The following is a 15638-nucleotide window of genomic DNA, read 5'->3' on the forward strand; positions in this document are numbered from 1 at the left end:
GTGCAGTCACTGTGTACATACATTACATTACTGATCCTGAGTTACCTCCTGTATTATACCCCAGAGCTGCACTCACTATTCTGCGGTGCAGTCACTGTGTACATACATTACATTACTGATCCTGAGTTACCTCCTGTATTATACCCCAGAGCTGCACTCACTATTCTGCTGGTGCAGTCACTGTGTACATACATTACATTACTGATCCTGAGTTACATCCTGTATTATACCCCAGAGCTGCACTCACTATTCTGCGGTGCAGTCACTGTATACATACATTACATTACTGATCCTGAGTTACCTCCTGTATTATACTACAGAGCTGCACTCACTATTCTGCTGGTGTAGTCACTGTGTACATACATTACATTACTGATCCTGAGTTACATCCTGTATTATACCCCAGAGCTGCACTCACTATTCTGCTGGTGCAGTCACTGCGTACATACATTATATTACTGATCCTGAATTACATTCTGTTTTATACTCCAGAGCTGCACTCACTATTCTGCTGGTGCAGTCACTGTGCACATACATTACATTACTGATCCTGAGTTACATCCTGTATTATACTCCAGAGCTGCAGTCACTATTCTGCTGGTGCAGTCACTGTGTACATACATTACTGATCCTGAGTTACCTCCTGTATTATACTCCAGAGCTGCACTCACTATTCTGCCGGTGCAGTCACTGTATACATACATTACATTACTGATCCTGAGTTACCTCCTGTATTATACTCCAGAGCTGCACTCACTATTCTGCTGGTGCAGTCACTGTGTGCATACATTACATTACTGATCCTGAGTTACATCCTGTATTATATACTCCAGAGCTGCACTCACTATTCTCCTGGTGCAGTCACTGTGTGCATACATTACATTACTGATCCTGAGTTACCTCCTGTATTATACTCCAGAGCTGCACTCACTATTCTGCTGGTACAGTCACTGTGTGCATACATTACATTACTGATCCTGAGTTACATCCTGTATTATATACTCCAGAGCTGCACTCACTATTCTGCTGGTGCAGTCACTGTGTGTATACATTACATTACTGATCCTGAGTTACCTCCTGTATTATTCCCCAGAGCTGCACTCACTATTCTGCTGGGGCAGTCACTGTGTGCATACATTACATTACTGATCCTGAGTTACATCCTGTATTATATACTCCAGAGCTGCACTCACTATTCTGCTGGTGCAGTCACTGTGTGCATACATTACATTACTGATCCTGAGTTACCTCCTGTATTATACTCCAGAGCTGCACTCACTATTCTGCTGGGGCAGTCACTGTGTGCATACATTACATTACTGATCCTGAGTTACATCCTGTATTATATACTCCAGAGCTGCACTCACTATTCTGCTGGTGCAGTCACTGTGTGTATACATTACATTACTGATCCTGAGTTACCTCCTGTATTATACTCCAGAGCTGCACTCACTATTCTGCTGGTGTAGTCACTGTATACATACATTATATTACTGATCCTGAATTACATTCTGTTTTATACTCCAGAGCTGCACTCACTATTCTGCTGGTGCAGTCACTGTGCACATACATTACATTACTGATCCTGAGTTACATCCTGTATTATACTCCAGAGCTGCAGTCACTATTCTGCTGGTGCAGTCACTGGGTACATATATTACTGATCCTGAGTTACCTCCTGTATTATACCCCAGAGCTGCACTCACTATTCTGCTGGTGCAGTCACTGTGTACATACATTATATTACTGATCCTGAATTACATTCTGTTTTATACTCCAGAGCTGCACTCACAGTTTTTCTGGTTACTACTATAAACACCCAACAACTTGCTGTCAAACCCTCCCCTATAATTAGCTGTACAGAACCTGATGTCAGATGACATTTACTAAAATGCAAATACCCTGAAACAGGTCTTCACCAACTGTGAATGAGCAGGGGTTGCTAGACGATTTCTGCTCTGAAGCATAATATATTGTGAATGCAGCTCTGATACAGGCAGCAGCGTATGCACCATATGGGCTTGAGATAGTTAGAATTAGGGAGGTCAAGTTTAATGACGGCGGTTAAATTTGCACATTGGGCTTTCCTAGCGGTAACATCCCGCGCAGCGCTGTGTCCATTTATCACAAACCGCCCTGACGCCGTGATACCCCGAGTGACAGCCTCATTTCAGTCTATGCAAATTAGCGGTAATGATCTCATTTAGAATTCATAGAAACAATATGTCTCTCCTGTATGCTATTTCTATGCAAATGAGCCACTTCTTCCAATCACTTGTGTCCCCTTGAAGGCAAGATGTTGTGCTTCGTGGCCGTTCTCCCGACCTGTACAGTCCTCGCAGCGGCGGGCTCACAATCCTCCTCCTCCGCCATCTGCACATTTCTAAGCTGCTAATAAACAAGCAAATCCGTAATAAAGGTGAAATATAGAGTGAATAGGGTTCCGTATGGGCTTAAATATAAATTAAAAAGGTTAATATAAAGTGAATAGGTCGCTGTGAGCACACCGATATATAGATCAGGAAGAAGGTACCAGTGCCAAAGTTATCAATGTACCCATGTAGTTATAGACTCTTGGAATTGTTTTAAAAAGGAGAACCTGAGTCATTATATATAACAATTTAAGGATTTTAATAATACAAAAATGTTACCAAGGATATACATTAGCAATATAACATTTGATATGGGTACAAAAAGTTTTGATGTAGAGGTGAAGGATAAACAGTGGCCGGAGACTATGGTCGGGACAAAGTCAAAAAAGACTCCTCAGCGGATAACAGCACAGAAAAGTGTCCCTATGTCTGACTGTGCAATGTGGTGCTCTATACCCAAAAATGGCAAGAGGGCAATCTAATGGAAACGCTGTTAGCAGACGCAGACAGAGGAGGAGGGGCTAGAGGCAGGCATATACAGAGGAGGAGGGGCTAGAGGCAGGCATAGACAGAGAAGGAGGAGCTAGACGTAGACAAATACAGAGGAGGAGGGGCTAGAGGTAGGCACAAAGGAGGAGGGGCTAGAGGTAGGCATAGACAGAGGAGGAGGGGCTAGACGTAGACACATACAGAGGAGGAGGGGCTAGAGGTAGGCACAAAGGAGGAGGGGCTAGAGATAGGCATAGACAGAGGAGGAGGGGCTAGAGGTAGGCACAAAGGAGGAGGGGCTAGAGGTAGGCATAGACAGAGGAGGAGGGGCTAGATGTAGACATATACAGAGGAGGAGGGGCTAGAGGTAGGCACAAAGGAGGAGGGGCTAGAGGTAGGCATAGACAGAGGAGGAGGGGCTACAGGTAGGCACAAAGGAGGAGGGGCTAGAAGTAGACACATACAGAGGAAGAGGGGCTATAGGCAGGCACAGACAGAGGAGGAGGGGCTAGAGGTAGACAGAGACAAAGGAGGAGGGGCTAGAGGCAAACGCAGAGTAGGAGGGAGGAGTGGCTAGAGGCAGACACAGAGGAGGAGCTAGAGACAGACACAGACAAAGGAGGAGGGGCTAGAGGTTGACACAGACAGGGTAGGAGTGACTAGCAGACACAGACAGAGGAGGGGCTAGAGGCAGACACAGAGAAGGAGGGGATAGAGATAGCCAGAGACAGAGGAGGAGGGGCTAGAGGCAGATACAGATAGAGGAGGAGTGGCTAGAGGCAGATACAGACAGAGGAGGAGGGGCTAGAGGCAGACACAGACAGAGGAGGAGGGGCTAGAGGTGGGCAGAGACAGAGGAGGAGGCGCTAGAGGTAGACACAGACAGAGGAGGAGGGGCTAGAGGTAGACACATACAGAGGAGGAGGGGCTAGAGGTAGACACAGACAGAGGAGGTGGGGCTAGAGGAAGACACATACAGAGGAGGAGGGGCTAGAGGTGGGCAGAAAGGAGGAGGGGCTAGAGGTAGCCACAAAGGAAGAGGGGCTAGAGGTAGACACATACAGAGGAGGAGGGGCTAGAGGTAGACAGAGACAAAGGGGGAGGGGCTAGAGGCAAACACAGTAGGAGGGAGGAGTGGCTAGAGGCAGACACAGAGGAGGGGCTAGAGACAGACACAGACAAAGGAGGAGGGGCTAGAGGTTGACACAGACAGGGTAGGAGTGAGTGACTAGAGGCAGACACAGAAAAGGAGGGGATAGAGATAGCCAGAGAGAGGAGGAGGGGCTTGAGACAGATACAGATAGAGGAGGAGGGGCTAGAGGCAGGCATAGACAGAGTAGGAGTGGCTAGAGGTAGACAGAGACAGAGGAGGAAGGTCTAGAAGTAGACACACAGAGGAGGAGGGGCTAGAGGTAGACACAAAGGAAGAGGGGCTAGAGGTAGACACATACAGAGGAGGAGGGGCTATAGACAGGCACAGACAGAGGAGGAGGGGCTAGAGGTAGACAGAGACAAAGGAGGAGGGGCTAGAGGCAAACACAGAGTAGGAGGGTGGAGTGGCTAAAGGCAGACACAGAGGAGGGGCTAGAGACAGACAAAGGAGGAGGGGCTAGAGGTTGACACAGACAGGGTAGGAGTGACTAGAGGCAGACACAGACAGAGGAGGGGCTAGAGGCAGACACAGAGAAGGAGGGGATAGAGATAGCCAGAGAGGAGGAGGGGCTAGAGGCAGATACAGATAGAGGAGGAGGGGCTAGAGGCAGATACAGATAGAGGAGGAGGGGCTAGAGGCAGACACAGACAGAGGAGGAGGGGCTAGAGGCAGACACAGACAGAGGAGGAGGGGCTAGAGGCAGACACAGACAGAGGAGGAGGGGCTAGAGGCAGACACAGACAGAGGAGGAGGGGCTAGAGACAGACACAGACAGAGGAGGAGGGGCTAGAGGCAGACACAGACATTATGCTACACATTCTCCTATAACAGCAGTTTCAGTTACTTTATGAGCACCAGTTGTCACCCCTTAGCCCAATAATGGGAAAATCTGCACTGACTGAAGACACCGCCTTAACAGGACGGGACTGGTGCTCAATCCTATGGTGGATTGAGATGCCCTAGAGAAACAGGATCAAACCTGAGCATGGTAATAGTGTGGTGGCTCCTGATGGAGGATGTGGGGATCCACATACTAGGGCTCTTTACTAGTGTGATCCCACCCTGGCATGTGACTATATACAGGGGGCTTCTGTTGCATCTGCCATATAGCCAATGACTAAACATGGCGTTCTCTTTCCTTTTCTAGCTCCTCCGCACCAACACAATGAAGGCTCTCTTGTGGAGTATAATGCTGCTGTCCTTACTTTCCCACGTGCTCTGTGACTGCCAGAATGACTGCGTCACCTGCAACAAGCACCTATACCAACACGACAACTTCAACACCCTGGTGAGTACCTGCAGAAATCTGCTGGATAACACAGCCCCCCAAAAAAAAGATAAAAGGGCGGTCTGACCACCTGGACCAATCTGTGATTTGGCTTTAGCTCTCCCTAGATCTGACGGCCTAAATATTGGTTGAACAGGACCAGTTACCTGACAACCAAATAAGACCTTGTGAAAACAATTAAACTGGAAGCTGCTGTCCCCCTGGGGCGCTAGTGAGCAGATTCATTGTCCTGGCCGTTGTCACAGGACGCAGGTGAGGATGTTTCCTTTAGTAGCCAGTCAAACCCATTTGGGCCAACTTCTATGCAGGTTATCAGGCCAAAATCACCAGGGTATGTGAACTTTTGAGCCCAACTGTATCTATTAAATATCTATAATCTATCTATCTATTATCTATCTATCTATCCATTGAATATCTATCTATTATCTATAATCTATCTATCTATTATCTATCTATCTATTATCTATCCATTGAATATCTATCTATTATCTAGATATTATTTATCTATTATCTATCTATCTATCTATTATCTATCTATTATTTATCTACTATCTATCTATTATCTATCTATCTATCTATCTATCTATCTATTATCTATATATTATCTATCTAACTATCTATCTATCTATCTATCTATCTACCTATCGGGTCTCATTCACACCCCTTGCCCATCCTCCTGGTCAGGTGAGAGGAGGATAGCTAATTGTATCCATGGAACATGGGTACAAACACATGAGAATAATATACTAGTGGAGTAATACAACAGCCATATTTCCAAGCATACTTTCACCATCCTAGACACACCAAACACACCTGTGATAAATCCACAATAAGGCTATGTGCACATGCTGCGGTTTTGGCCGCTGTGGATCCGCAGCAGTTCTGCAGACAGTGTACAGTACCATGTAAGTCTATGGGATTTACAATCCGCAGTGCCCATGCTGTGGATTTTTCACTGCGGAAAAGCTGCGGTTTTAAGTCCGCAGAAAGAATTGACATGTCAATTCTTTCTGTGGATTCCGCTGCGGTTCGCCACCTATTCCATTGTCCAGGTGTCAAACCGCAGGGGAAAACCACTGGCCAATCCGCAGGTAAAACCGCGGTTTTACCTGCAGATCCGCACAGAAAAATCCGCTGGTGAATCCGCAGCATGTGCATACAGCCTTAGGGTTCCTATCACATTTTTGTGGCTTCTCAAAGCCAAAAATTCTGTTGCTTTAACCCACAGTAGCCATTATGTCTCCTGTATCAGATACTGTATATCCGAGGATAGGCTGGTATGAGATTATTATAGGTATTACATAGAAGTATTGCATTTCCATTGCCGTGTGATGTCCCTGGTGTGGAATGGAGACGTCCCAGCTACCTCAGGTGCAATTATCTCCCCTCCTGTATTTGCTCTACCAGATACTGTAAGATGCTCGCTAAATTAATTTATCTACACACAGAACGAGCTTTTGAATTTTGATTTATCTGATTCATAGCTGAGTCCATAACATACACTGATTTTTGTCTACTTGGCATAGATTCGGGAACCACAACGAAAGTTCTTTTCGGAATTCAATAATTACCTTATCGGTGTCTTCTAAATCATTTACTGTAGATGAAGAAACCTATGAATCCATCTGTGATGAATCTCCAATATATTTAAAAGCATTTCTTTACTGAAATTACTTGGTCAGTCCCAATCCCGGGGTTCTCTCCGACACCATGTCCGCCCGTTCCCACCAGAGAGTCATTCCATTTTGTCATAGATAAAGCTAATTAGGTGTGAAAGAGTGAGCTCTCCTGGTAATAATAAGTGACAGCCGACATCGCTGCCGGCTGTACATCAAGGAGTCTGCATCCAGGCAATTTGTAAGGAAGAAAGGTTGGAATTGGCTTTGAAAGGAAATCTTCTAGACTAGGTGATCGAAACTGTAATGAAGAGTTAATTACCCAATCATCTCAATCATAACTTAATTAACTATCGAGCAGACAGCCCGATACTTGACGATCTGCCACCACAATTCACAACTGCTGTCAAAATCCATGAATGAGCCTGCAGAGGATGCTCTTGGTAGACACCATCAAATCCCACCCAAACACAGGGACAACATGCAAACTCCTCACAAATGTTGTCCTTGGAGGGATTTGAACCCAACACACCAGCACTGCAAAGGAACAGTGCTAACCACTGAGCCACCGTGCTGTCACGAGTGTGTCACATCCTCCCAGGAGATCTGAGATTAGAAGATCACTACATATTGTGAATTACAGATCTTCCATTTAGCCTGTGTGTTTGTGTCCCATATTAAATGGATTTGGTTTCCTTTGGTGTTGAAGAGGTTAACAACCCATTCTACACTGGTCAGAAACGTGCAGCGCCATTTTCAGCTGCTTCTGGTCAAGTCATTTCCTCTCCTTGTAAAACCTGGTCAGATCCTCTCTTCCTTGCCAATGAAAGCTTTGCTTCTTAGCTCCTTTGAGACGCTGTGCTGAATAAGAAACTGTTGTTGCTACTGGAGATTGGTGCGTGCTGTTTTTGGGTGTATGCTTCCTCATTGTCCTATTCCCATTTGGTTGGTACATTCTTATCCCTCCCTATATAATTCTCTACCTTTGGTGAGTGTTTGTATGTTTGTTGCTTTCTGTTATCCTTGTTTTGTCTTTGTGTCTGGTTTACCCTTAAATTTCTGTCCAATATCTTATGGGTTGAGGGAGGGGACAGATCAGGGTTTAACAGGAGTATAGTAAGGTCAGAGACTCAGGCTTTCCTACTTTCAAGAGTACCCCCTCACAGGGATAGTTAGGGTCCCAGTTCCAGGGACAGTTTGAGGCCCCCCTTCCTTCCCGAAGACCTTCACAGCATGACACATACTGCCGTATAAGTTTATAACTTCAGTATAAGTTCTGTATGAGTTTAGTATAAGTTCTTTAAAACTTCAGTATAAGTTCTGTATGAGTTTAGTATAAGTTTTTTAACTTCAGTATAAGTTCTGTATGAGTTTAGTATAAGTTCTTTATAACTTCAATATAAGTTCTGTATGAGTTTAGTATAAGTTTATAACTTCAGTATAAGTTCTGTATGAGTTTAGTATAAGTTTATAACTTCAGTATAAGTTCTGTATAAGTTTATAACTTCAGTATAAGTTCTGTATGAGTTTAGTATAAGTTTATAACTTCAGTATAAGTTCTGTATGAGTTTAGTATAAGTTCTTTCTAACTTCAGTATACGTTCTGTATGAGTTTAGTATAAGTTCTTTATAACTTCAGTATAAGTTCTGTATGAGTTTAGTATAAGTTCTTTATAACTTCAGTATGAGTTCTGTATGAGTTTAGTATAAGTTTATAACTTCAGTATTAGTTCTGTATGAGTTTAGTATAAGTTCTTTATAACGGCAGTATAAGTTCTGTATGAGTTTAGTATAAGTTTATAACTTCAGTATGAGTTCTGTATGAGTTTACTATAAGTTCTTTATAATTTCAGTATGAGTTCTGTATGAGTTTAGTATAAGTTCTTTATAACTTCAGTATAAGTTCTGTATGAGTTTAGTATAAGTTCTTTATAACTTCAGTATAAGTTCTGTATGAGTTTAGTATAAGTTCTTTATAACTTCAGTATAAGTTCTGTATGAGTTTAGTATCAGTTTATAACTTCAGTATAAGTTCTGTATGAGTTTAGTATAAGTTCATAACTTCAGTATAAGTTCTGTATGCGTTTAGTATAAGTTCTTTATAACTTCAGTATAAGTTCTGTATGAGTTTAGTATAAGTTCTTTATAACTTCAGTATAAGTTCTGTATGAGTTTAGTATAAGTTCTTTATAACTTCAGCATAAGTTCTGTATGAGTTTAGTATAAGTTCTTTATAACGTCAGTATAAGTTCTGTATGAGTTTAGTATAAGTTCTTTATAACTTCAGTATGAGTTCTGTATGAGTTTAGTATAAGTTCTTTATAACTTCAGTATAAGTTCTGTATGAGTTTAGTATAAGTTCTTTATAACTTCAGTATAAGTTCTGTATGAGTTTAGTATAAGTTTATAACTTCAGTATAAGTTCTGTATGAGTTTAGTATAAGTTCTTTATAACTTCAGTATAAGTTCTGTATGAGTTTAGTATAAGTTTATAACTTCAGTATAAGTTCTGTATGAGTTTAGTATAAGTTCTTTATAACTTCAGTATAAGTTCTGTATGAGTTTAGTGTAAGTTCTTTATAACTTCAGTATAAGTTCTGTATGAGTTTAGTATAAGTTTATAACTTCAGTATAAGTTCTGTATGAGTTTAGTATAAGTTTATAACTTCAGTATAAGTTCTGTATGAGTTTAGTATAAGTTCTTTATAACTTCAGTATAAGTTCTGTATGAGTTTAGTATAAGTTTATAACTTCAGTATAAGTTCTGTATGAGTTTAGTATAAGTTCTTTATAACTTCAGTATAAGTTCTGTATGAGTTTAGTATAAGTTTATAACTTCAGTATAAGTTCTGTATGAGTTTAGTATAAGTTCTTTCTAACTTCAGTATACGTTCTGTATGAGTTTAGTATAAGTTCTTTATAACTTCAGTATGAGTTCTGTATGAGTTTAGTATAAGTTCTTTATAACTTCAGTATAAGTTCTGTATGAGTTTAGTATAAGTTCTTTATAACTTCAGTATAAGTTCTGTATGAGTTTAGTATAAGTTTATAACTTCAGTATGAGTTCTGTATGAGTTTACTATAAGTTCTTTATAATTTCAGTATGAGTTCTGTATGAGTTTAGTATAAGTTCTTTATAACTTCAGTATAAGTTCTGTATGAGTTTAGTATAAGTTCTTTATAACTTCAGTATAAGTTCTGTATGAGTTTAGTATAAGTTCTTTATAACTTCAGTATAAGTTCTGTATGAGTTTAGTATAAGTTCATAACTTCAGTATAAGTTCTGTATGCGTTTAGTATAAGTTCTTTATAACTTCAGTATAAGTTCTGTATGAGTTTAGTATAAGTTCTTTATAACTTCAGTATAAGTTCTGTATGAGTTTAGTATAAGTTCTTTATAACTTCAGCATAAGTTCTGTATGAGTTTAGTATAAGTTCTTTATAACGTCAGTATAAGTTCTGTATGAGTTTAGTATAAGTTCTTTATAACTTCAGTATGAGTTCTGTATGAGTTTAGTATAAGTTCTTTATAACTTCAGTATAAGTTCTGTATGAGTTTAGTATAAGTTCTTTATAACTTCAGTATAAGTTCTGTATGAGTTTAGTATAAGTTTATAACTTCAGTATAAGTTCTGTATGAGTTTAGTATAAGTTCTTTATAACTTCAGTATAAGTTCTGTATGAGTTTAGTATAAGTTTATAACTTCAGTATAAGTTCTGTATGAGTTTAGTATAAGTTCTTTATAACTTCAGTATAAGTTCTGTATGAGTTTAGTGTAAGTTCTTTATAACTTCAGTATAAGTTCTGTATGAGTTTAGTATAAGTTTATAACTTCAGTATAAGTTCTGTATGAGTTTAGTATAAGTTTATAACTTCAGTATAAGTTCTGTATGAGTTTAGTATAAGTTCTTTATAACTTCAGTATAAGTTCTGTATGAGTTTAGTATAAGTTTATAACTTCAGTATAAGTTCTGTATGAGTTTAGTATAAGTTCTTTATAACTTCAGTATAAGTTCTGTATGAGTTTAGTATAAGTTTATAACTTCAGTATAAGTTCTGTATGAGTTTAGTATAAGTTCTTTATAACTTCAGTATAAGTTCTGTATGAGTTTAGTATACGTTCTTTATAACTTCAGTATAAGTTCTGTATGAGTTTAGTATAAGTTCTTTATAACTTCAGTATAAGTTCTGTATGAGTTTAGTATAAGTTTATAACTTCAGTATAAGTTCTGTATGAGTTTAGTATAAGTTCTTTATAACTTCAGTATAAGTTCTGTATGAGTTTAGTATAAGTTCTTTATAACTTCAGTATAAGTTCTGTATGAGTTTAGTATAAGTTCTTTATAACTTCAGCATAAGTTCTGTATGAGTTTAGTATAAGTTCTTTATAACGTCAGTATAAGTTCTGTATGAGTTTAGTATACGTTCTTTATAACGTCAGTATAAGTTCTGTATGAGTTTAGTATAAGTTCTTTATAACTTCAGTATGAGTTCTGTATGAGTTTAGTATAAGTTCTTTATAACTTCAGTATAAGTTCTGTATGAGATTAGTATAAGTTCTTTATAACTTCAGTATAAGTTCTGTATGAGTTTAGTATAAGTTTATAACTTCAGTATAAGTTCTGTATGAGTTTAGTATAAGTTCTTTATAACTTCAGTATAAGTTCTGTATGAGTTTAGTATAAGTTTATAACTTCAGTATAAGTTCTGTATGAGTTTAGTATAAGTTCTTTATAACTTCAGTATAAGTTCTGTATGAGTTTAGTATAAGTTCTTTATAACTTCAGTATAAGTTCTGTATGAGTTTAGTATAAGTTCTTTATAACTTCAGTATAAGTTCTGTATGAGTTTAGTATAAGTTCTTTATAACTTCAGTATAAGTTCTGTATGAGTTTAGTATAAGTTTATAACTTCAGTATAAGTTCTGTATGAGTTTAGTATAAGTTCTTTATAACTTCAGTATAAGTTCTGTATGAGTTTAGTATAAGTTCTTTATAACTTCAGTATAAGTTCTGTATGAGTTTAGTATAAGTTCTTTATAACTTCAGCATAAGGTCTGTATGAGTTTAGTATAAGTTCTTTATAACGTCAGTATAAGTTCTGTATGAGCTTAGTATAAGTTCTTTATAACTTCAGTATAAGTTCTGTATGAGTAGAGTTGAGCGACTTTTGGTTTTTTAGGGTCGCGTTTCGTTTCGTGAAACCCGACTTTTTCCAAGATTATAGGGAAAAGTCGGGGTCGTCCCGAAACACGAAACCCAATGTAAGTCAATGGGGAATAAAAGTCGGCAGTGAGAGGAGGACAGGAAACACACCTACAGTGCCCATTTGAATGCCAAAAGCATCAATTCTTCTTACTTAAGCTTGTCAACCTTAATTAACTTCATAATATAAGTTACGCACTGAAAAATGGGTGTTATTTGGCTAAAGTTGTGGGGGGGGAGGGCTGGCTGCAGGTTTTCATGTGCCCTGGGCGAAAGAGCGCCCCTTTAACACATACCACAACTCATCATGCTCCGATACGGCAGATAAATAGCGGTATAGTACAATGAAAAATACCTCACTTTTTACATCTCATGACGAGGCCCATCTATTTCTCCATACAGAATCATTGGTCCCATATAATGTTTGAAACAGTATATGATGAGCTCCACATAATGCTACAGTATATGTTGGTCCCCATGGATGAAGCTCCACTGTCTTATGGGCCCAAATAATGCTCCAAACATAATGGGCCCCATTTCTAATGCTCTAGTGTATAATGGGCCCTGTAAATGCTGCTCCAGTGTCTGATGTCCACCTTTGGAATGTTCCAGTGTATGGTGGGCCCCATCTATCATTCTCCAGAGTATAGTGCTCCCCAAAAATTGCTGTCCCAACATTGAAAACAATCAAATAAGTCTCCTCGCTAGGGAATCCCTGTACTTGTCTGGACAGGTGCTGTAGCTTGCTTAACAGCTCGCCAGCCGTTCTCACGCCCAGTATGGATTGCACGTGATTGCACAAAGGTTGTTAGAAAGGGTACCGTATCCCCGGATAACATGTATGGATAGCGTACACATTCAAAATATATGTCTATACAGCATGAGGCAGGCTCAGACGGTGTTAGGCCCAGTATGGATTGCACGTCATTGCACAAAGGTTAGAAAGGGGACTGTATCCCCGGATAACATGTATGGATAGAGTACACATTCAAAATATATGTCTATACAGCATGAGGCAGGCTCAGACGGTGTTAGGCCCAGTATGGATTGCACGTCATTGCACAAAGGTTAGAAAGGGTACCGTATCCCCGGATAACATGTATGGATAGCGTACACATTCAAAATATATGTCTATACAGCATGAGGCAGGCTCAGACGGTGTTAGGCCCAGTATGGATTGCACGTCATTGCACAAAGGTTAGAAAGGGTACCGTATCCCCGGATAACATGTATGGATAGCGTACACATTCAAAATATATGTCTATACAGCATGAGGCAGGCTCAGACGGTGTTAGGCCCAGTATGGATTGCACGTCATTGCACAAAGGTTAGAAAGGGTACCGTATCCCCGGATAACATGTATGGATAGCGTACACATTCAAAATATATGTCTATACAGCATGAGGCAGGCTCAGACGGTGTTAGGCCCAGTATGGATTGCACGTCATTGCACAAAGGTTAGAAAGGGTACCGTATCCCCGGATAACATGTATGGATAGCGTACACATTCAAAATATATGTCTATACAGCATGAGGCAGGCACAGACGGTGTTACGCCCAGTATGGATTGCACGTCATTGCACAAAGGTTAGAAAGGGTACCGTATCCCTGGATAACATGTATGGATAGCGTACACATTCAAAATATATGTCTATACAGCATGAGGCAGGCTCAGACGGTGTTTGGCCCAGTATGGATTGCACGTCATTGCACAAAGGTTAGAAAGGGTACCGTATCCCCGGATAACATGTATGGATAGCGTACACATTCAAAATATATGTCTATACAGCATGAGGCAGGCTCAGACGGTGTCAGGCACAGTATGGATTTGACGGCCCAGATTACACAGCGGAGGAGCAGGGAGAGGTAAAGATTGCAAATGCTGGGGCCCTGCCCAAGCAAGGGGGGCCCACTCGTGGGCGTCGGTACTGGCACTTTGCCCCTCATAGTACAGCGGTGTGTCTGACGGCGGGTGTGCACCACCGCCGTCAGAGACACTTGATTGCACTATGAGGGACCCTGTGCCAGTGCCCGCGCCCAAGAGTCGGCCTACCCACCTGTCCAGGGCAACGGCACTCGCACGGTGTCGTGCGGTAGGTGGTGACCCCGGCCATGGGGGGGGAGGCAGCACAGTTAGGGAGTTTTAGAAAGTGGCATATGTTGATGTTGGACATTCAGCTGATGCAAAAGGCGAAATAGGTGAAGTACCAGGAAGAGGTGGACCAAAGCAAGCCATTTTTCTGTCACCCTATGTGTCATCAGGGGAAGGTGGGACAAAATCCTTGGAAACCCATGCGTGGTTCATTTTAATGAAGGTTAGATCATCCACATTTTGGGTTGACAGACGGGTCCTTTTTTCTGTAAGGATTGATCCAGCTGCACTGAAGACTCTTTCCGATAGCACACTTGCAGCTGGGCAAGCGAGCTCCTGTAAGGCATATTGGGCCAATTCAGGCCAGGTGTCCAGTTTAGCGGCCCAATAGTCAAAGGGGAATGACCTGTGTGGGAGAACATCGATATGGGAGGAAAAGTAGTTTGTAACCATAGTTGACAACTGCTGTCTCCTGTCACTTTCCATCGATGCAGTATTACCAGTTGTGTGAGCGGTACTTGAAAAATCAGTCCACAACATTGTCATGAAACCCCTGTCTCCAACGCCACTTCTGCTGTGTGCACCACGAACACCTCTGCCAAGCTGCCCCCGGCCCGTACGGCTCGTGTGAGAACCATCACCGCTGCTGTGTGCTGGGAATGCCTCAAGCAACCGATTTACCAGAGTTGCTTGTTTATTAGCCAATATTAGGTCAAGGTTCTCCTTTGGCATGATGTTTTGTAATTTGCCTTTATAGCGTGGATCCAGGATGCTGGCCAACCAGTAGTCGTCATCGTTCATCATTTTGGCAATGCGTGGGTCCCTTTTTAGGATCTGCAAGGCATAATCTGACATGTGGGCCAATGTTCCCGGTGTCAATGATGCACTGCGAGTGCTGGGTGGAGGAGCACTTTCTGGCAAATCCACATCCCTCCAGTCACGCACAAACCCTGTACCAGACCTTGCCACGCCAACATTTTCACTTGCCCCACGAGATGCATCCTCCTCCCCTAAGTAATCATCCCCATCATCATCCTCCTCCTCCTCTTCTTCCTCCACTTCGTCCAGGAGAGGTCCCTGAGCAGACAATGGCTGAATGTCATCAAGGATTCCCTCCTCCTCTTCCTCCTCATCAACATTGGCTGCAGACGCCTGCTCCTTAAGGTGCGTCAAAGTTTGCATGAGCAGACGCATAAGTGGGATGCTCATGCTTAGGATGGCGTCGTCTGCGCTTACCAGCCGTGTGCATTCCTCAAAACACTGAAGGACTTTACAAAGGTCTTTCAGCTTCGACCACTGCACGCCTGTCAGCTCCATGTCTGCTCTCAAAGTGCCTGGCCGTGTATCCTCCCACAAATGCATTATGGCCTGCCTCTGCTCGCACAGCCGCTCCACCATGTGCAGGGTGGAGTTCCACCTTGTT

The 15638-nt window shown here is 41.5% G+C and overlaps 1 protein-coding gene across 1 annotated transcript in view; it reads left to right on the top strand.

Moving 5' to 3' along the window:
• The window catches only part of PNOC (prepronociceptin), a 167255-nt gene that overhangs the window by 28523 nt on the left and 123094 nt on the right, over positions 1-15638 (top strand). The window contains exon 2 of the mRNA XM_073561904.1: positions 5162-5302. Coding sequence (XP_073418005.1) covers positions 5180-5302 — 123 coding nt within the window. The 5' untranslated portion in view covers positions 5162-5179. The remainder of the gene's footprint in view (positions 1-5161; positions 5303-15638) is intronic.

This window comes from Dendrobates tinctorius, unplaced genomic scaffold (genome assembly GCF_039654945.1).
Source record: "Dendrobates tinctorius isolate UK_male_01 unplaced genomic scaffold, ASM3965494v1 ptg000332l, whole genome shotgun sequence".
NCBI lineage: Eukaryota > Metazoa > Chordata > Amphibia > Anura > Dendrobatidae > Dendrobates > Dendrobates tinctorius.